Source organism: Thalassophryne amazonica, chromosome 3 (genome assembly GCF_902500255.1).
Source record: "Thalassophryne amazonica chromosome 3, fThaAma1.1, whole genome shotgun sequence".
Classification (NCBI taxonomy): Eukaryota; Metazoa; Chordata; class Actinopteri; order Batrachoidiformes; family Batrachoididae; genus Thalassophryne; species Thalassophryne amazonica.
The window spans coordinates 112,552,088-112,574,130 of NC_047105.1; the positions used below are offsets into that span (position 1 = coordinate 112,552,088).

The 22,043-nt window shown below is 39.1% G+C and overlaps 1 protein-coding gene and 1 gene segment (V, D, J or C); one reads left to right on the plus strand and one right to left on the minus strand.

Moving 5' to 3' along the window:
* The window catches only part of si:ch73-267c23.10 (serine incorporator 3), a 44,187-nt gene extending 34,421 nt beyond the window's left edge, over window positions 1-9,766 (plus strand). Inside the window, exons 8-10 of the mRNA XM_034167320.1 lie at window positions 139-340; window positions 554-781; window positions 8,866-9,766. Of these exons, the coding sequence (XP_034023211.1) occupies window positions 139-340; window positions 554-781; window positions 8,866-9,001 (566 nt within the window). The 3' untranslated portion in view covers window positions 9,002-9,766. The remainder of the gene's footprint in view (window positions 1-138; window positions 341-553; window positions 782-8,865) is intronic.
* Window positions 9,767-17,334: 7,568 nt separating this feature from the next.
* LOC117507818 overlaps window positions 17,335-22,043 on the minus strand; it is a 34,375-nt gene continuing 29,666 nt past the window's right edge. The window contains 2 exon segments of the C gene segment in view: window positions 17,335-17,783; window positions 17,892-18,209. Of these exon segments, the coding sequence occupies window positions 17,452-17,783; window positions 17,892-18,209 (650 nt within the window).

Below are 22,043 nucleotides of genomic sequence, written 5' to 3' on the forward strand. Positions count from 1 at the left end.
TCAAGCTAACATCACAGTTTATATGCACTGTGCCCTCTGAGTTTTCCTGTTGTCAGTGTACATGTATGATCAAGTCAGGAACGTTTCTGGAAGGAAGATGTCATATTTTCTGTTGGAACTTTGTTTTTCTCTTCTTAGACCAAACATGCAACCCCAGTCTGCTGAATATCTTTCATCAGATTGCTGCTCCCACACTGGTGCCTCTGCAGACAGAGAACCAGACAGCCGTGGTGATCCTCCGCACAGAGGAGCCCATCCTAACATCACCTTACCTGCAGTGGTGGGACGCTCAGAGCATTGTGGGGCTGGCAGTGTTTGTCCTGTGCATCCTCTATTCGAGGTGGCCTTACTCTTTCTTCAGGAACATAGCTAACTCTTCCACAGAGAATATGCCCCCTGATTATCCCATGTGGTCCAATCCATCCCTCATTTCTCAAAAGTTGATGCATTACATTGTATCAGTTTCTGCTTTTGAAATCAGCTGGTGCTCTGAGAAAGTTTCTGTTCCTAAGATGATGTCAGCGTGTATCCTTTGTTCCTATTTTGCACACAGCATTCGTTCATCCAGCACCAGCCAGGTCAACAAGCTGACCATGGCCTCCAAAGACTCAGTCATCCTCACCGAGAGCGGCAGCACCATGGAACTGTCCGAGGAGGTGACGGGACCCAGACGAGTGGAGGACAATGAACGCGACATGGTCCAGTACAGCTACTCCTTCTTCCACTTCATGCTATTCCTGGCCTCCCTCTACATCATGATGACCCTTACAAACTGGTACAGGTTAGTGTACATTTATTCCATTTACAGGTTTACATGAAGGTAACTGGATTCCTTTAGTCTTCTAGATGGTTCACCAGCGCGTGCGTGCGTGCGTATGTGTGTTCAAAAACGTTTCATGACGTTCATGTTGTTAAGTTTATAGCTGTCATCCTGACAAGAGAAGGAGGGTGTCTGTTTTATTCTGTGCGTTTTAAACACATGCATTTTGATCTGCCAGTTATAAATTCACATAAACCTTACAGTAAAATAGTAACCAAACATTTGTTGGTGAGCATCTTCTCAGCAGATTTTGTTACTTTAACAGAAATTTTCTCTTCAATGTCTTATTTTTACTCAGTACATTTTAGATTTTTTTTTCTTGTGCTTTCTAATTCTTAACTTTGTTCCAGTTTGCCAGTTTTTCCTTCAGTTTGCTGTAGCTGGCTGCATGTCAAGCAACAGCCATCTGCTGGCTGAAGTTGGTACTGCATGAAACTAAACCATTAATTTCTGGATTTTATGAATCAATTTTGGACTGTTCAGATAAGAATTGCGATTAATCAGAAAATGTATTCTTTTAATCCACTTCTATTAATTACGTACATGAAAATAAATGAGGTGCATTTAAGCAAAGCACTTCGTCACCAAGGTCTAAGGCCGGTCTCCCACTGCCAGTTTTTGGTCCTGGTTAACATCTTCATTCAGAATACAAATTAATACATCCTGATTGCCCACAACCATCAGCAGCAGTCCTGTCATCCACGTGGAACCGACCACCACTGATTGCAAGCAGCATTGAACTTGGCACCATGTGTGTGCACGTATGCTAATGTCTATGGTATAGCAACATGTTAAAAAGTTAAAATGTATCTGTTAGCATCTGAAAAATGTGAGTGTGCCATGTCTTTCATGGGGTTATGGATATATATTATTTATATATTTATATTTCTCGACGACACACCCGCCGAGGATCAAACTCTGGTTATTGGCGACTCTGTTTTGCGAAATGTGAAGTTAGCGACACCAGCAACCATAGTCAGTTGTCTTCCGGGGGCCAGAGCAGGCGACATTGAAGGAAATTTGAAACTGCTGGCTAAGGCTAAGCGTAAATTTGGTAAGATTGTAATTCACGTCGGCAGTAATGACACCCGGTTACGCCAATCGGAGGTCACTAAAATTAACATTAAATCGGTGTGTAACTTTGCAAAAACAATGTCGGACTCTGTAGTTTTCTCTGGGCCCCTCCCCAATCAGACCGGGAGTGACATGTTTAGCCGCATGTTCTCCTTGAATTGCTGGCTGTCTGAGTGGTGTCCAAAAAATGAGGTGGGCTTCATAGATAATTGGCAAAGCTTCTGGGGAAAACCTGGTCTTGTTAGGAGAGACGGCATCCATCCCACTTTGGATAGAGCAGCTCTCATTTCTAGAAATCTGGCCAATTTTCTTAAATCCTCCAAACCGTGACTATCCAGGGTTGGGACCAGGAAGCAGAGTTGTAGTCTTACACACCTCTCTGCAGCTTCTCTCCCCCTGCCATCCCCTCATTACGCCATCCCCGTAGAGACGGTGCCTGCTCCCAGACTACCAATAACCAGCAAAAATCTATTTAAGCATAAAAATTCAAAAAGAAAAAATAATATAGCACCTTCAACTGCACCACAGACTAAAACAGTTAAATGTGGTCTATTAAACATTAGGTCTCTCTCTTCTAAGTCCCTGTTGGTAAATGATATAATAATTGATCAACATATTGATTTATTCTGCCTTACAGAAACCTGGTTACAGCAGGATGAATATGTTAGTTTAAATGAGTCAACACCCCCGAGTCACACTAACTGTCAGAATGCTCGTAGCACGGGCCGGGGCGGAGGATTAGCAGCAATCTTCCATTCCAGCTTATTAATTAATCAAAAACCCAGACAGAGCTTTAATTCATTTGAAAGCTTGACTCTTAGTCTTGTCCATCCAAATTGGAAGTCCCAAAAACCAGTTTTATTTGTTATTATCTATCGTCCACCTGGTCGTTACTGTGAGTTTCTCTGTGAATTTTCAGACCTTTTGTCTGACTTAGTGCTTAGCTCAGATAAGATAATTATAGTGGGCGATTTTAACATCCACACAGATGCTGAGAATGACAGCCTGAACACTGCATTTAATCTATTATTAGACTCTATTGGCTTTGCTCAAAAAGTAAATGAGTACACCCACCACTTTAATCATATCTTAGATCTTGTTCTGACTTATGGTATGGAAATAGAAGACTTAACAGTATTCCCTGAAAACTCCCTTCTGTCTGATCATTTCTTAATAACATTTACATTTACTCTGATGGACTACCCAGCAGTGGGGAATAAGTTTCATTACACTAGAAGTCTTTCAGAAAGCGCTGTAACTAGGTTTAAGGATATGATTCCTTCTTTATGTTCTCTAATGCCATATACCAACACAGTGCAGAGTAGCTACCTAAACTCTGTAAGTGAGATAGAGTATCTCGTCAATAGTTTTACATCCTCATTGAAGACAACTTTGGATGCTGTAGCTCCTCTAAAAAAGAGAGCTTTAAATCAGAAGTGCCTGACTCCGTGGTATAACTCACAAACTCGGAGCTTAAAGCAGATAACCCGTAAGTTGGAGAGGAAATGGCGTCTCACTAATTTAGAAGATCTTCACTTAGCCTGGAAAAAGAGTCTGTTGCTCTATAAAAAAAAAAAGCCCTCCGTAAAGCTAGGACATCTTTCTACTCATCACTAATTGAAGAAAATAAGAACAACCCCAGGTTTCTTTTCAGCACTGTAGCCAGGCTGACAAAGAGTCAGAGCTCTATTGAGCTGAGTATTCCATTAACTTTAACTAGTAATGACTTCATGACTTTCTTTGCTAACAAAATTTTAACTATTAGAGAAAAAATTACTCATAACCATCCCAAAGACGTATCGTTATCTTTGGCTGCTTTCAGTGATGCCGGTATTTGGTTAGACTCTTTCTCTCCGATTGTTCTGTCTGAGTTATTTTCATTAGTTACTTCATCCAAACCATCAACATGTTTATTAGACCCCATTCCTACCAGGCTGCTCAAGGAAGCCCTACCATTATTTAATGCTTCGATCTTAAATATGATCAATCTATCTTTGTTAGTTGGCTATGTACCACAGGCTTTTAAGGTGGCAGTAATTAAACCATTACTTAAAAAGCCATCACTTGACCCAGCTATCTTAGCTAATTATAGGCCAATCTCCAACCTTCCTTTTCTCTCAAAAATTCTTGAAAGGGTAGTTGTAAAACAGCTAACTGATCATCTGCAGAGGAATGGTCTATTTGAAGAGTTTCAGTCAGGTTTTAGAATTCATCATAGTACAGAAACAGCATTAGTGAAGGTTACAAATGATCTTCTTATGGCCTCGGACAATGGACTCATCTCTGTGCTTGTTCTGTTAGACCTCAGTGCTGCTTTTGATACAGTTGACCATAAAATTTTATTACAGAGATTAGAGCATGCCATAGGTATTAAAGGCACTGCGCTGCGGTGGTTTGAATCATATTTGTCTAATAGATTACAATTTGTTAATGTAAATGGGGAATCTTCTTCACAGACTAAAGTTAATTATGGAGTTCCACAAGGTTCTGTGCTGGGACCAATTTTATTCACTTTATACATGCTTCCCTTAGGCAGTATTATTAGACGGTATTGCTTAAATTTTCATTGTTACGCAGATGATACCCAGCTTTATCTATCCATGAAGCCAGAGGACACACACCAATTAGCTAAACTGCAGGATTGTCTTACAGACATAAAGACATGGATGACCTCTAATTTCCTGCTTTTAAACTCAGATAAAACTGAAGTTATTGTACTTGGCCCCACAAATCTTAGAAACATGGTGTCTAACCAGATCCTTACTCTGGATGGCATTACCCTGACCTCTAGTAATACTGTGAGAAATCTTGGAGTCATTTTTGATCAGGATATGTCATTCAATGCGCATATTAAACAAATATGTAGGACTGCTTTTTTGCATTTACGCAATATCTCTAAAATCAGAAAGGTCTTGTCTCAGAGTGATGCTGAAAAACTAATTCATGCATTTATTTCCTCTAGGCTGGACTATTGTAATTCATTATTATCAGGTTGTCCTAAAAGTTCCCTAAAAAGCCTTCAGTTAATTCAAAATGCTGCAGCTAGAGTACTGACGGGGACTAGAAGGAGAGAGCATATCTCACCCATATTGGCCTCTCTTCATTGGCTTCCTGTTAATTCTAGAATAGAATTTAAAATTCTTCTTCTTACTTATAAGGTTTTGAATAATCAGGTCCCATCTTATCTTAGGGACCTCGTAGTACCATATCACCCCAATAGAGCGCTTCACTCTCAGACTGCAGGCTTATTTGTAGTTCCTAGGGTTTGTAAGAGTAGAATGGGAGGCAGAGCCTTCAGCTTTCAGGCTCCTCTCCTGTGGAACCAGCTCCCAATTCAGATCAGGGAGACAGACACCCTCTCTACTTTTAAGATTAGGCTTAAAACTTTCCTTTTTGCTAAAGCTTATAGTTAGGGCTGGATCAGGTGACCCTGAACCATCCCTTAGTTATGCTGCTATAGACGTAGACTGCTGGGGGGTTCCCATGATGCACTGTTTCTTTCTCTTTTTGCTCTGTATGCACCACTCTGCATTTAATCCTTAGTGATCGATCTCTGCTCCCCTCCACAGCATGTCTTTTTCCTGGTTCTCTCCCTCAGCCCCAACCAGTCCCAGCAGAAGACTGCCCCTCCCTGAGCCTGGTTCTGCTGGAGGTTTCTTCCTGTTAAAAGGGAGTTTTTCCTTCCCACTGTAGCCAAGTGCTTGCTCACAGGGGGTCGTTTTGACCGTTGGGGTTTTACATAATTATTGTATGGCCTTGCCTTGCAATATAAAGCGCCTTGGGGCAACTGTTTGTTGTGATTTGGCGCTATATAAAAAAATTGATTGATTGATTGATTGATTTTCCAGATGCGATTTAAAGAGGTCAGCAAACAGTGCACACACCCTGACCGCTGCACACAGGGGCGTAGGTTTGCATATGGACCATAGGGACAAGTCACAACCAATATTTTGGGATGGCAAAATAGTCCCTACCAATATTTAGCATTTTTTGATATAACAAAATCATTCAGTATTTTTTTGCGAACTCGATACTAAATTTTAGTCGTCACGTTTTGTGTTTTCGACTTGCCAGAGTGACAGGGTTACCCATGTTGCAATTTCATTGGCTCACGTTCTTCTCACATGAACGTAAACAAAGCGCATCTCGTGGTGGCAGTCAGTGCTTAATTTGTAAAGTGGGAGGTCCAGGAGCGCAGAGGATGGGTGGCTCCGGTGCAGAAAAACAAGAAGGGCGAGGGGGCTTGCGAACAAAGCTGTGCGCCACACTTAAAATAAACTGCACACCCACACAAACACGCACACACACCTTCACAAATGACACTAACACCCTGCCTTTTCCTCAAAAATTACTACATTTATGTTTGCTGTCTGTCTCTGTACTTTTCTGTCACTTTTGCACTCTTTTTCATACTTTTCCCTCGTTTCAAAAGTCACCGAACGCACTTTACCGTAATATATGCAACATATAGCATACTGTTGGAAAGCACGGGTTCTTGGCTTGCTGTCAGTGTTGAAATCTTTCAGAGTGAGGGCTTACATGAGAACTTACGGTAATGAGAATCAGCGGCGCACTAGTGTGAAGCTTCCGTGTTTATCCTCTGCGTTATGACATCACAGGCTTACGTTTACCGTAATACACCATATATCATTGGAAAGCCCTTTTTTTTTTTTTTTTTTTTTTTTTGGCAAATTAGGTTGCCAGATACCTATAACTGCATTATTGATGAAGATAATAGATTATACATCTTGGTTGCAAAAACTTTTTTTTTTTTGTTAGGTCCACAAGTATTTTTTTTTTTGTTGTCTTGTTCTCTCAGGTGTAGGCCTATAGAATAGATTTGTGATTTTGGGTGCAGTTTTGTTATTTAAGCTATTTGTTTGTTTGCCTACACACTTAATAATGTAAATAAAGTGTTAAATTATTCAGCATTATGTCGTCATATGTTATGTATTATGCTGTACTTGTGCGTCTAATGGTATGAGTGGGTTAGGGGGTGGTGGTGGTGGGCAGGGGGGCCGGGGGGTGGTATTGTCCCTATCAAAGCTGAGACCAAACCTACGCCCTTGGCTGCACACACTTTACAAATAACACAATCTGCATTGTATTTTAATTAAATAGATTGCAGCCTGGCATCGTAAAAATAACTGAGTTGCCCAATCCACATTCAAGTGGACTGTATTTATTACAAGAGGTACTGATGAAATAATAACGCCACTTGTACTAATAACACAGACATGTGGTGTGTTGTACAGCAGTGTTATGAAACAAATACTCCATGCAGTATTTGCGCAAATGTCGGCAGTGCAATGAGCTGTGCACCTCAGCAAGGTGTTGCTGTGCGCCCTGCCAAACCACCATGAGTCTCACCGGGCCCTGCTAATCTCTCCCTGCTCCCCCGGTGTACCACTGCACATGATCACTGCCCACTCAGGTCAATGAAATGGCTCTGCACCAGTCAGAAATAAATCTGCATTTTTTATATATATATATATATATATATATATATATATATATATATATATACAGTGATGCCGGTAACTCTAATCTGACCACTTTTTTTAGTAACGAGTAATCTAACGCGTTAATCTTTCCAAATCAGTAATCAGATTAAAGTTACTTCTCCATGTCACTGTGCGTTACTATTATTTTTCATTGTGGGTCGACAGCAGCATTAAACTTGGTCTGTGGGCAGGAGGTCGGGGTTCAACTGAACTGCCCACTTTAAGTGAGCTGTGAGCTTTTCATCCGCGGTTTTTTGCCGCTTGCTCGACTCGTCCTCACCTCTTAAAGCGTGGTGATCAGCACAGCTGCACTGAGCTTTACAAAGACATTTTTATACTTTTTTTCCTCCTTTATTTAGAATTCTGAGCTGAGCCGCTCTGTATCTGGTCGTTAAAAACAGCTGATCCTCCGCGACGTGTCAACAACTAACACTATTTTCCACTCAAATGCACCTAAACACTCTTTCTGAGGACCACATGATGTGAAAACGCAATAAAACTTTCTTACCTGTAAATCTGGTCATGTTTTCTGCATAAATAAATGTTATCCATTCTTTGTGCTCAAACGCCAAAGCAGGGGCGAATCCAGATGGAATGGGGGCGTGGGGCAAGGATGTGCCCCCCTCACAACACCCCTAGATTAAAGGTCCAGTTTTGAAGCCGTTTTTTACTACAACTACTAATATTGCTTAAAATAATAATCATTTTGACAAGTAAAATGTTTAGAGAGAATTTAAATGTTAGAAAAATGTTAGAATTTAATAGTTACATTTATAAACAATGTAGGCTCAAAATTGCAAGTTTTACTGTTACAGTGCTGTCAACAGTTAAATATGAGGTCAAGATAGAGGTCTTTATTTTACTTTTATAAAACAAGTATTTATTTTCATTGAAGTCAAGAAAGGGTGACTATAAAGTGAGTTTTGGCAAAACAGGTATCATTGTCATGTTGAGGTGGCAGAGGGTTGTTGTCGGCAGCTGGGAAAAGTAACTAAAAAAGTAACTAGTAATCTAACTTAGTTACTTTTACAATTGAGTAATCAGTAAAGTAACTAAGTTACTTTTTCAAGGAGTAATCAGTAATTGGATTACTTTTTCAAAGTAACTGTGGCAACACTGTATATATATATAAAATTTATTTTATTTTATTTTTTTTTTCAGCCTGTAATGTTAACTTGGACTCAAAGTGGCTACGCAGCTAAATCCACATTCAAGCAGAAATTATTAATTTCAAGATGCAGACACAAATGTTTTGAATATTGTCAGAAACTTCACAGTGGGTTATCAGAGTCTGCAACAATTGGCACAGATGACTCACTATATAGCATACCCTGAATGGGGGGGATTGTTATTTTAGCCACTTCAGTAAATGATCGGGTGCCAGAAATCGGCAATGGGAGATCTGCTTAGGATTGGTAGGATTGAATAAGCATATGACATTGTTTTTGTTGTTTTCTTTCCTTACAGCCCAGACACAGACTACACTGTAACCAGCAAATGGCCGGCAGTGTGGGTGAAGATCACATCCAGCTGGGTGTGTTTGGCCCTCTACATTTGGACATTGGTGGCCCCAATGATCCTCACCAACCGTGACTTCAGCTGATTACAATCTCTGCATTACACAACACTTACTACATTCTTTTTTTTTAATCAACACTGACCAGATTGCCTACATTGTCAAAGGTGACACTTTTTTATATTTGGCTGGAGTTTAATTGTTTTATACCTTTTGTTAATTACTATAACCAGAAGGTAATTTGATTGAAATGTGCCATTGCGGCTGCTTCACCTACAAACATTTAGATGTCGGGTAACAGCCGCTCGTCATGTGGGCATCATGTTTTAAAATGTGTTTTCAATTGAAGCATAAACTATCAAGAACAGTACACTGTTGATGTTAAAGCACATGGTGCAAAGTTTAATGTCATGACTGGATTACTCAACATTCATCAAGTTATAGTTATTCTTTTGTGTGAATGCATAAAAACCTTTTATATTTTGCATGAGAATCTTAACATCTTATAAATGTCCTGTATTAGTGCAGCAGGTAACTGAAATAAATTTTCAAATGGTGGTACACACACCAAATTTGCCAAAAATAATAATAATAATAATAATAATAATAATAATAATACTTAGGTGTTACTCTTTGAAAAAGCCAAGAAGCCACTTGAATTTTCAAGATAAGGGGGAATAAAATATGAAAAATGGCCGCCGTTCTGGCATATTGATTGCACAGAATCCCACCACATAGACCAATTTTGATGATCTTGGTGCCCAAATGTAGGTTTTTGACGACAAAGATGTTAGTCCTGTCTGGGCCCTGAAAGCCATTATGCCAGTTCTTATCCCTGTATATCATGGCATGCAGCAAATGAGACTTGACAGCTCCCCATGAATGGGACACCATTCCATATGTAACGTCCCCAGTCAAAGCTGTGAACCATTTACAGCTGGTTGGACCATGATGACAGATGAAGTGTTTTGCCACAGGATACTGACAGGTAGCCTAACTGGGAATCAAACCCAGGTATATTGTTTGGTAACACGCTCTGTATGCTCAAGTGATGCTGTTTTCATTGAGAAACTGCTTGTGGAGTATCAGATTTCCATTCTTGGTGATTAAAGTAGACCTGCTTTGAAATAAATGTGGTCAGATCTCAGAAAGAAATAGCTGATATATATTTATAAGACCCTTATGAATGCAGTAAAGTAAATCTGCAAGCCCAAATTTGTCATTCAGCGGAGAAATCTTCGTTTAAAAATGACAAATTTGCAGCTAAAATTTGGCCCTCCGCGAAAACAGTTTGTACATCCGAGACATTGCTGTGACATAAGAGAGAAGACAGAGCGCTAGCACCTTCAGTCCGATCCATGTTGAGTGAATGCAATACTAGCAATTCGAATGCTTGAAAATGACCGCCGAATTGTTGGACAATGAGATCGATCTCAACATGAAAGTCGAAGTAGAGGATCCTGATGATCTTAGCAGTAGCTCAGATAGCTCAAATAGTGACCAAGATGATGGTGATATCGGAGAATTTGATGAGGAAAAAGACGGCGGAGATCAAGGTGGAGAAGCAGCGGGGCTGGCGGACACACAGCTAAGACCCTACCAGCACGACACGAGCCGCAAGGGGGGAAAGCTGCTGATCCAGGCGCCGAAGTGTGGGGTGAACCGGCAGTTCCTGGTTTCAACATCCAAAAGTAAGCTGCAATGAATGCCAGATACAGCTCTGCATGCTCAGATCAGTGGCAACATTCTTCCCAGACCCTTACTGCGCCAGCCCGCTCGCTAGCGCAGCATGCAAGCGGGTCGTCGCGGTAACCCCGTCCCCAGCCCTGCCCCGTGAGAAAATATTGGCTTGCATGGAGTGCCTCCGTCGCGACACCTCTCAATCAAATGGGCATATGAAAAAGTCCCCAAAAATAATTTTCAGGCAAAAATAAAAGAAATGTATACTCACCAAACTTACCGCAAGATAGTATGAAGTTTTTAAAAAAATCGATACTTCTGTATAAGACAATAAAAAGGTGCTTTTGTAAGAGATGTAAACTGATGTAAATCCACAAATTCCAGTTTACACTGCTATATCTGTCCCGGTGCGCGCAATGCATGCTGTGATAGTGTCTTCTCTTTTACGCCACGGCAACGTCCCAGATGTGATGACAGTTTTGCGGAGGGCCAAATTTTAGCTGTAAATTTGTCATTTTTAAATGAAGATTTCTCCGTTGAATGACAGATCTGGGTGTGCAGATTTACTTTACTACATTCAGAAGGATCTTTTGTGTAAATATAAGTCATTTTTTGGTCTAAAGATCTGACTGCATTTACAGCATTTGATGCTCAGATCATCAGTATTGTGTGACTATATTTATCACCCAAACAAAAATCTCTTAACCAGCCATGACAGCCATCATGGAAAACTGCTGCCAATTTGAATTTTTTTGTAACTTTCGGGCATTTTCAAAAGAGAAATGTCAGGTGGTGTTTTTGCCACCAGTGCGTGTACTACCATTTGAAAGATTCCCCTGAAATACTGTGGTTACTTTATAACAGAGGTGGGACGATGTCACCAGCAAGTCACTCTCAAGTCATCAATCTGCAAGTCTCAAGTCATAATCACCACCAATTGTTTGCAAGCTGACTTAAGACTTGCAGGTTGATGACTTGAAAATGACTTGACAGTGACTTCGTCCCACCTCTGCCTTATGCACTGAATTACTGTTGTCACATTACAATTGTACTAATAAGTAGTAGGTTAATATAGTTTTCCATTACTCAGTTCATTGCCTTATATATCTGTAAAGTGTTTGTCATTAAAAGTTATTGCCATCAGACTATACATTTCTTCAGTATGACTGAAAGTCATGTTGATTGGCGGGAGGTCATCATATCTTTAACTTTGTACACTGAATCCAAATGTTTTGACAGAACTAATGTACACTCTGGAGCTGCTGTGGATGATCAGTCACTTATACCCCGCACACATAGCTGGAATCACGCAGAGTGCCGTCAGACTTATGAATTGGCACACATCCGAAAAGTGTCGAATTTCAGGTCCAAAACATTCTGACAGCCATCTGCGGAAGTCGACACAGTTTAAAATCAGTCAGCGGCCCCGAGAGTCAGATTATGGCAATATTTGCCGTGTCGGAATGGTTTATTCACATTCTTGCTATGTGTGACGGGGGCTTTAGTTTCTGTGATGCATCATATGCTTCCAAATAGCATTGATGATGAATATTGATGATTGTATTTTTTAAGAATCTATTTTCATATCCTAAATCTAGTTGAATTTTCTAAGAAATATTAAATAATAATATGATAAATAACTGACCCAATGCCTTGTAAAACACACAGATGTCCTGTAGTTCCTGTACATTGTTGGCTGGGATGCCATAGCTTCTGTTTATCTTCTGTGATTGGGTAATTATTTAAAATGCTTGAAATTGAAAAAGCTATGTTTAATGAAATGCAAAATAAAAAAAATTATGCTGTAATTGTTATGTGTCATTGTCAAATTTAAAGTGTTCATCCAAATGCAATTGTATTTTCAGAATCAACAGTACTCATTGTATACCATTACCACAACGAAAACTTCTACATGTTGCATTTGGATTAACATTATTGCATATTTCTTGCAACTGAGTGATAGTACCTGTGGGCATGAAGACAGTAATGCTGCAGCAATTTGAGTGACTAACTTTCAACCAAATGCCCTCTGGCTGACCTTGCCAGGGCTATTTTCAAATCCACCTGTGTCTGCCACACTTGGTACAGATTGGGTTGAAAATGAAATTTCTTGACCTTGACATTTGCCTAAATTCATTTTTTTTTAACAGCAATTTCCAGATCAACCTTCATTGATATATCAAGTTTGTAGAAATCAGCAACAGAACCTGGAAATAGACCAACAAATGGACAGGCAACTGTGACCTGATAACAGGCAGGTTTGACCTTGCCCCAATGACTGACATTTGGCAATGCTCGAACCCACCTCCATATTTTCAATGCAAATCAAAGTGGGGGAAAAATTTTGATATTTGGCCAAATGACCTTGATTCCAAAGATTGACTTGGCAAATTTGACGTTTCCTGAGTAATTCCATAGTCCACTTATATAGGTATGCTTTATGTGATGGAAGCCAGAGTGAATAACCTAAATTTTGGCCTCGAGTGACCTTCATCACTGAAACCTGTCTTCAATATATAAATTCTATTAATTCCATTCTGTTAAAATTATTTTGATATTGTTTGTAAGCATTTCAAACTTGAAGCAAATAGTGTAACGAACAGTGAAAAAAAACAATCATTGTTTATTCAAGTCAGTAAATAAAAACAGTTTACTCAAGTATGAGTAAATTACAGCTGTTACATTTTGACAAACAGCGGTGGCCATTAACTGTAGGCCTTGGAAATTAAATGAACGTAAAGATCATTTCAAGCTACATGTAACTTCAAAACAACACGTAAAGGTAGAGAAGGAAGAATTGTCTGCTTTGGCTACACTTATAGAAAATACTTTCCAGAAGAGTTGTGTAGATTTGTGGCTATATTTGAGTTTTAGAACATAATAGCTGTTGTACAATTACAAAATATCTGTTTATTTTTCTGATTTTTGATACATTTCTGCTGACATTGACAACCACACCTGCTCTTGATTTTCATCATCCATCCAGCAGGTGTATGTTCTCATACCATTGCAGGAGAAACAAGGGCCAAGTCTTTAGGATCTTGGGTCTTACCAGAGGTGGGACGCAGTCTCCATCAAGTCACTCTCAAGACATGAATCAGTAAGTCCCAAGTCAAGTTTCAAGTCATAATGACCACCAATTGTTTGCAAGCTGACAGAAGCTATTGTCCTGAAGCCACTCCTTTGATATCTTGGCTGTGTGCTTAGGGTTACTGTGCTGCTGAAAGATGAACAATGAACTGTCACCTCAGTCTGAGGTCAAGAGTGCTCTGGAGCAGGTTTTCATCCAGGATGTCTCTGTACATTGCTGCATTCATCTTTCCCTCAATCCTGGCTAGTCTCCCAGTTCCTGTCACTGATAAACATCCCCAAAGCATGATGCTGCCACCACCATGCTTCACTGTAGGGATGGTGCCTGGTTTCCTCCAAACATGACACCTGGAATTCAAGCCAAAGAGTTCAATCTTTGTCTCAGCAGACCACAGAATTTTGTTTCTCATGGTCTGAGAGTGCTTCAGGTGCCTTTTGACAAATTCCAGGCGGGCTGCCATGTGCTTTTTACTAAGAAGTGGTTTCCATCTGGCCGCTATACTATACAGGCCTGATTGGTAGCTTGCTGCAGAGATGACTGCCCTTCAGGAAGGTTCTCCCCTCTCCACAGAGAACTGCTGGAGCTCAGACAAATCATCGGGTTCTTGGTCACCTCCCTGACTAAGGTCCTTCTCCCCCGATCACTCAGTTTGGACAAGAGTATTTTACCTATAAACGTTGCTTATTTCTAAGTGTTCATATGGAGCCTGAAATGATACTTATTTTTTAACCATTGTGTCTTGGGGAGAAAAAAAGAAATCACACAATGACTCATGGGATTGGTTGGGCAATGAAGGATGCACCTGCTCTATCGTTGGTTTTCAGAGAAAAGACGGCTGCATTCCTCGGACCCTTCGAAATGAGACGGCCTAGTCGTGCTACTGATGATGTATGCAATTAATGAATATAGCCTTAGAAGACCTTTTTACATGATGACTGTAAAAAGTATAATAGAAATTGTTATTGAACCATTTACTTATATTTGTAATCTGTCTCTGTCAACTGGGGTTTTTCCAGATGAAATGAAAATTGCTAAGGTAGTCCCATTATATAAAAATGGAGACAAACATAATTTTTCTAATTACAGGCCAGTATCATTGCTTCCACAGTTTCCTAAAATTATGGAAAAAGTTTTTGTAACAAGATTGGATAAATTTATTGAGAAACATCATATTTTAAATAATGCTCAGTATGGATTCAGAACAAAACATTCGACAGCTATGGCAATTATGGAACTAATAGAGAAAATATCAACAACAATAGATAATAAGGATTATTTTGTAAGTATTTTTATTGACCTGAAAAAGGCTTCTAATGTTATAGACCACTCAAGATTGCTCCACAAGTTACAACAATATGGAATAAGAGGTGTTGCACATCAGTGGGTAAAAAGATACTTAGAAAATAGAAAACAGTTTGTTCAGATAAATAATACCAAATCAGAATTGTGTAACATTATTTATGGAGTACCACAAGGATCGGTACTTGGACCCAAACTGTTTATTTTGTATATCAATGATTTTGTGAATGTATCCAATGTGCTTGGCAGCATTTTATTTGCTGATGATACAACGCTGTTTTACTCTGGATCAGATATACAGGAAGTAGCACAAGTGATAAATACAGAGTTGGAAAAAGTTAAACATTGGTTTGATATAAACAGATTGTCACTAAATATTAATAAGACAAATTTCATATTGTTTAATGATAGAGCGAAAAAAATGTGTCATTACAAATAGATGGAATGGATATACAAAGGGTAAAAGAAATGAAATTTTTAGGAGTCATGATTGATGAAGATCTTACATGGAAGTCACACATAAATTACATAAAAGGAAAAATAGCGAAAGCCATTGCTGTTTTGCATAAAGTAAAATATTCATTAAATAGTCATGGTTTATTAACATTGTACAATTCATTGATTGTCCCATATTTAACTTACTGTGTAGAAATCTGGGGATCAACATATACAACCTATATACAACCTTTATTTATTTAGCAGAAAAGAGCTTTAAAAGTGATTAGTAACAGTGGTTTTAGAGATCCATCTAATCCATTGTTTATTAAGTATAGGGTACTTAAATTTCATGATTTAGTCGATTTGAAAATATTACAAACGATGTACCAAGTTAATAAAAATACTTTACCAACAAACATTCAAAATATGTTTGAAAAAAGAGTAAGTAGTTATAAATTGAAAGGAATAGAAGTCTTTAAAAAACCAAGATTTAGAACCAAAGTAAAGGAAAGGAGTATTGCAGTAAATGGTGTCAAATTATGGAACAATCTTAATAAAGAAATTAAAGAATTAAGGTCGCTTAAATTATTTTAAAAAAACATATTAAATTAGATGTATTAAGTAAGTATGAAACTATGAAGTAAGTCAGTGGGCTGCAAGAAAGTCAAAAAAAAAAAAAGTAAACTGTTAATAATGTTTGGAGTGTCTTAAGTTTAAATGTAACCTGTCAGTGATGTAATCTATTAATTAATGGTCATAATTATGAAATGGGTCAGTGGTATGTGACAAGTTAAAGAAATGCAATCTGTTAAATAATGTTGACTATGATGCTGTATATTGAAAGATTGTATTGTTAAAAGGGGCAGAAATCATAAGACTTGTTCTTCTTTCTGCTCCTTTTCATTCTGGTATTGTGGTGCTTTTGTTTTTTGCTTTTCTGTTTTTCTTTTAAATGAATGAAATAAATATAAAAAAAAAAAAAAAAAAAAAAAAAGGGTGCAGCCCCTGAACTGGACCACAGTCTTTGTATATCAAGGTGAAACCTTTTACACAAGGTCACATCACTAAGACCTCAGACACTTTCGTCTGTTGGGCTTAGTGACACAGGTCAGGGTAAACATTTTCATTGTTTCAATTGTAAAATAGTTTTGACATTATTGTTCCTGTGCCTCTGGAGTATGAATTCAGAAAATTATTTTTTAAACCTTCAAGTTGCTCTTTCATTACTCTATTTAGTCAGTGCCATCATACTGTGGAAACTGTGGTCCACATGACATTCCACACACAGACCCAATATTCACCCTATTGAGATATCCCATAATCCTTTTACACCAGAGAGGCGCTGCAGTCAAAACAACATAGAGAAACTACATGACGACAATTGCAAATGCACATTATACTACCAAAATGTACATTTTTATGCCTTTCATAACATTTCTAAGAGACTGCATGCATGAGACACTGAAAACTTGCTAAAACAATATTTTGTATCCACTAACTTCAAGATGCGTGGATCTTCATAAACGCAAACCGAATTTCAGACATCTTACTCTGGAACAAATGGCACAAACAGTGTTGTAAAGGACAATAAGCAGGATACTAAGAAGCAAACTTCACTTTCCCCCAGCAATTCACATTGAAAATAACAAACAACCAACCTGAGATTCTCGCATGTTTACATAAAACAAACACAACAGCAACGTCTAAAAACCCAGATAATATATTCACAAGAGTTTTAGGCACAATATACAAAGAGTTTTACCTTGTGATGTTAATGATTTTGTCCATGTGCAGCAGTTAAATTGTAGCGTTATCTGAGCACCTCAATGTGTTTCTCAATGTTATTAACATCTCGCAGAGCCGCGAACTCTGAGATTTTGCAGGATTTGAAAGCTCAATAGGGCGAATTGACAAAGAGATGTTACACTTCACGGACTACATGAGATTTTCATTCTGACCATTCTCTGTCTCTGATGTCTCATAAAAGTGTCGTCCCATCATTTCACAGTGTGACAAGATCAGGACACCGTTACCTGTTTGCCAAATCACAATCAGACAGTATGAAGTCCCTCTCTTCAGGTTCCCGCTGAGCACTGTGGACAACCCGACATCTGAACCTGGAGCCAAGGTCAGTTTTGGTGGGAGTGAGTTTCAGAAAACTAAACATGGAGTAGAGGCCGTTGATATTCAGACTCGGCGGAGTGTTGAAGACGCCACAGAGAACCGTTTCTCCATCCTTAGTCCAAGACACTGACACGTCTTCAGGACAAAAGTCTCTGATCCACAGGTGCAGTGTACACTCCTCATTCAGCACAGGGTGTGACGGCTCAGAATGAACAAACCTGACATCCGGAGGAGTTCCTATATCAAAACATACATTGAAAGTTATTTGCAACATTTTGACAGAATTACCTCCAACATAAATTACAGCTTTTATGAGACTATGATGAAAGCCTTTCATGCTGCTACCTTGAGTGTTAATGTGGTACAGAGCGTCTTTGTAGCCCGGTTTAGGGAAGCTGGAGTGGTAAACGCGGCAGGTGTAGACCGCGCGTTCATCCTCTCTGGCCATGGTCAGCTGGATCTTACTCCACACACTGTAGAGGCCGTTTTGACCAGAGAAAGGGCCAAAGTGTGTGATGGTGCGAACCTGCTCGCCATCATTTCTGGACCACTCCAGGTGGATATCTGGAGGATAGAAGTTTTCCACCCGACAACAGAGAACAAGAAGCTTCTCCACTTTGGGGATCTGAGGAATGCTGGAGATCTGCAGGAAAGATGGCTCCACTGGAATATGTGAGGAACCATGTTGGTTAATTTTTAGACAATTACAAGAAGGTACACAGTGCATCCATAAATCAGTTGAAAAGTCATTTTTGAATGCTTTATAGTCTGCCAGCACCAATGACAAATAGTCTCATACCAGTTATCCCCAAACTAATAACCAGGTAGCTCCATAACCAACAACCACCATCACCAAATAGGCCCACAAGTTATGATGGAAACATAAGTAACCAATAATTTTATGGACTATCGATTGTCATCAATTGCAGTATTTCATACATGAAATCTTGTCAGGTACCCAAGCAATGCACGCATGTTAGATTTTTATAGACATATGATTTTTTTCAGCTCTGATAGTACAGTTGCTAAGAAACCAAGGTTTAAATGTTTGATTAAATTATGAATGGCATCATTGAGGGAACTGAGTGAGATTAAAGGTAACTTTAATCCTGCTCACTGTGCATTGATCTTGACTGATCAATATCTCTATCCATTTAACATTAAGAGCTATTTTATGATGGCTGAGTGGATCCTTGTCATTTAATTTGTGCTTTGTATGTCACGTGACATGGATTATTTGTGCTGCGTTGCATTTAGCGTGCAAATTTGGCTCCATACATTTTCTACCAGTGCACGCTGCGAACCCCACCAATGCACACACTAGTGGGGGTGGTGTTTGTCTAAACATGGCGCAGTTTGTTTTGCTGACAGACAACAATTTTAACAAGCTAATTGACGGTGCTAATTCTTGTAACACACACACACAAAATCCACAACACTGTACGCCATTAGAGGCATGAAGAGCTATTAGGATGAAGTTAGGATGAAAACCTGGACAAATTTTTGCTGGACTGAGGAAGTACACAAAGTCAGTGCACGGCATCACGGACTACATCATCAGAATTATTTTTGAACGTTCTGTTTTTCCAAGTTGACTGAGAACAATTTTGGACTCCTATGTAAAGTTTGTGTTGACTGTTGACATCAACGCACCAGTGATGTGCACCAAAATGTAAGTCCCTTTTCTGTTGTTTATAAATTAATAAAATATCAAATGACAATGATCTATTTTAGTCATTATATAAAATAAATAATGAATATTTTTACATTCTTTCAATGGAACAAATATTTGATGAGGTGAAAGATGGAACATACCATTCAACAAGGCAAAGCCAAGTTGAATGGGACATTATCTTTCATGAAATATTTGTACCATTGAACTCATAAACATTCATTAATTGTATATTGTCTGCTATGTATAGTAGTTGGATGTTCTGTCCCACCCCTGTCTTCGTGATGACTCGTTCCCACACTGGGCCGTAGAGCAGCACACTTCTCTTGTCTACCCTCCCTTCACACATGGCTCCAATTCACTTGCAACACAGGTGACTTTAGTTTTATTGACAATTTTAGCTTTTTTTTTTTAATCACCCATCCATTTTTAGGGCTGATGGAGTTCAACCACACAGGCTGCCCTTACCAAAAAATAGTACTGATAAGTATATAAAAAGTAAACTAGAAGTATACTTGAAACATACTTGCATATACTACTTTTTGGTAAGGGTGAGTAGTTACATGCTGGCTGCTAATATCCAGCATAGTGTTCAGTGCTATATGCCATGTGACTGACTGTTGACGCCACACAATAGAGACACCGTGACTCTTCTTCCCACTCAATTACCAGTTGCACCCCTCAGCACTGTTCAACCCACTACCTCCCAATGTCTGCCTCATTTCTCATCTACCCCCTTACACAAAAACTTCCCTATACAAACTGTCCTAGACAACAGAGCACCTCACCCCTGCACTCCGCATATCAAACGACCTACTTTACCTCAGAGGAACCTAAACTATCTTTTGCATATACAAACTACATCAAATATGCCCACTATTGTTCTTAGTATGTGTTTTAGATTAGGTTCCCTTAATGTGCAGTCATTGAACTGTACGTCACTGCTGATTAACGATCTTGTCCTGGAAAGTCAGTTAGATATGATGGATCTCTGTGAGACATGGGTGAAGTCAAATGAGGTGTGGCGTCTGACTGAAGCATACACATTGGGACAGGACAATGACCCTAAGCACACAGCCAAGATATCAAAGGAGTGGCTTCAGGACAACTTTGTGAATGTCCTTGAGTGGCCCAGCCAGAGCCCAGACCTGAATCCATCTGAACATCTTCGGAGAGATCTGACAATGTCTGTGTACCGATACTCTCCATCCAACCTGATGGAGCTTGAGAGGTGCTGCAAAGAGGAATAGACAAAACTGCCCAAAGATAGGTGTGCCAAGCTTGTGGCATCATATTCAAGAAAACTTGAGGCTGTAATTGCTGCCAAAGGTACATCACCAAAGTATTGAGCAAAGGGCGTGAATACTTATGTACATGTGATTACTTAGTTTTTATTTTGATTAAATTTGCAAAAATACTTTTTGATGTTGTCATTATGGGGTGTTGTAAGTCAAGGTTTGAGGGAAGAAGTTTACTTGTTTACTGGCTTTTAACTAAAATTTATTTGTACCGCTTATGCTCGAGTTAATAGGGTTTTTAAAAAGAAACAGTTTGCACTGTCTCTTATGCTTAGTTATCATGTTACAGGATAACATATGTCATATGTCACAGAATCCAATAGACGTTGACATCATTTGACCTTTAGTTTGTAAACCAAGCATTCATCATGGTCAAAACTATTACACTTATTAATCCATTTAGGTCAACCAATAATTTGCATCACATTTTTACTGAAATTGAAGCAAGTTTAACTTTTGACCCCTGTACAAACTGAAACTGACCTTTGTCACCATTTTTGCTGTTTTACCCCTTAACTCCATAACATTCAGTCATAGATAGTCCAAACTATACCTTTTTGGAATCATTATGATCAGACAAATAATGTGGTATACATTTCAATATGATTGGAATATTTTTAAATTTTGACCTCTATGCAATTCTTCATTGACCTACCTGGCTATACCTACCATCCTGGGATGGCTATCGTACATTTTTGTGTAGGTCATGGTACACTGAGGTTGGATTGTTAATGTCGTTTAGTCCTCTTAAGTGATACTGATTGGGTCAAAATTGACTACTGGCTCATGAACTAATTCAGCTATCTCAGCAGTGACTATGATGTTTCTGGATCCTCAGCCTTTGAGACAGATGTCTTGGAAGAACATACATAGTCAGAACTTTGCTGGATAGAGATTTTGACAGAAAATATGTTGATACCTTTGCTGTAGAACAAAGGCCCAAGTCTTTGGGATCCTGGTGTCTTACTGTATTGTTATGTGAAATGGACTCAAACCAGTGACCTAAGTCAATGACTGGATGTCTTTGGTACAAGATCTCTTCAAAGGATCCATGGGTATTGCTAGAATGGCTATGCCAAACAAATTGCTACTTAAGTAGACAAATGAGGAGTACCACTTGCATTCTGAGGGAATATCAGTCACAACATTTTCTGGACACAATCCAGCACCTGGGATTGTTCAGTGTTGCAGACCCTAGCAACTGGAAATAACCAAGGGACACCCAAATTTACATGGCCGTAGGACACAGATGGCTACTTTAGAGAGGTGAAGATGCACTGGTTGCCTGCTTGGGTGATCACCACCATCTATGACCCAACACAGTTCTGTAGTGTGGCAGATGTAGTGACACATGGCACCAGCACATGCTCCTAGACCTGACCTCACTTGATGTAAAGTTTGCGTTGTGTTTGTGAACTCCTGTGGAGTTGTAAAAATCAGAAATAGTTCCAAAGATTTGTTTAATGATTGATGTAAATGAAGCCCAAGACATATTCAGTGACTTGGAAATGTTCATGTATCCCTTCT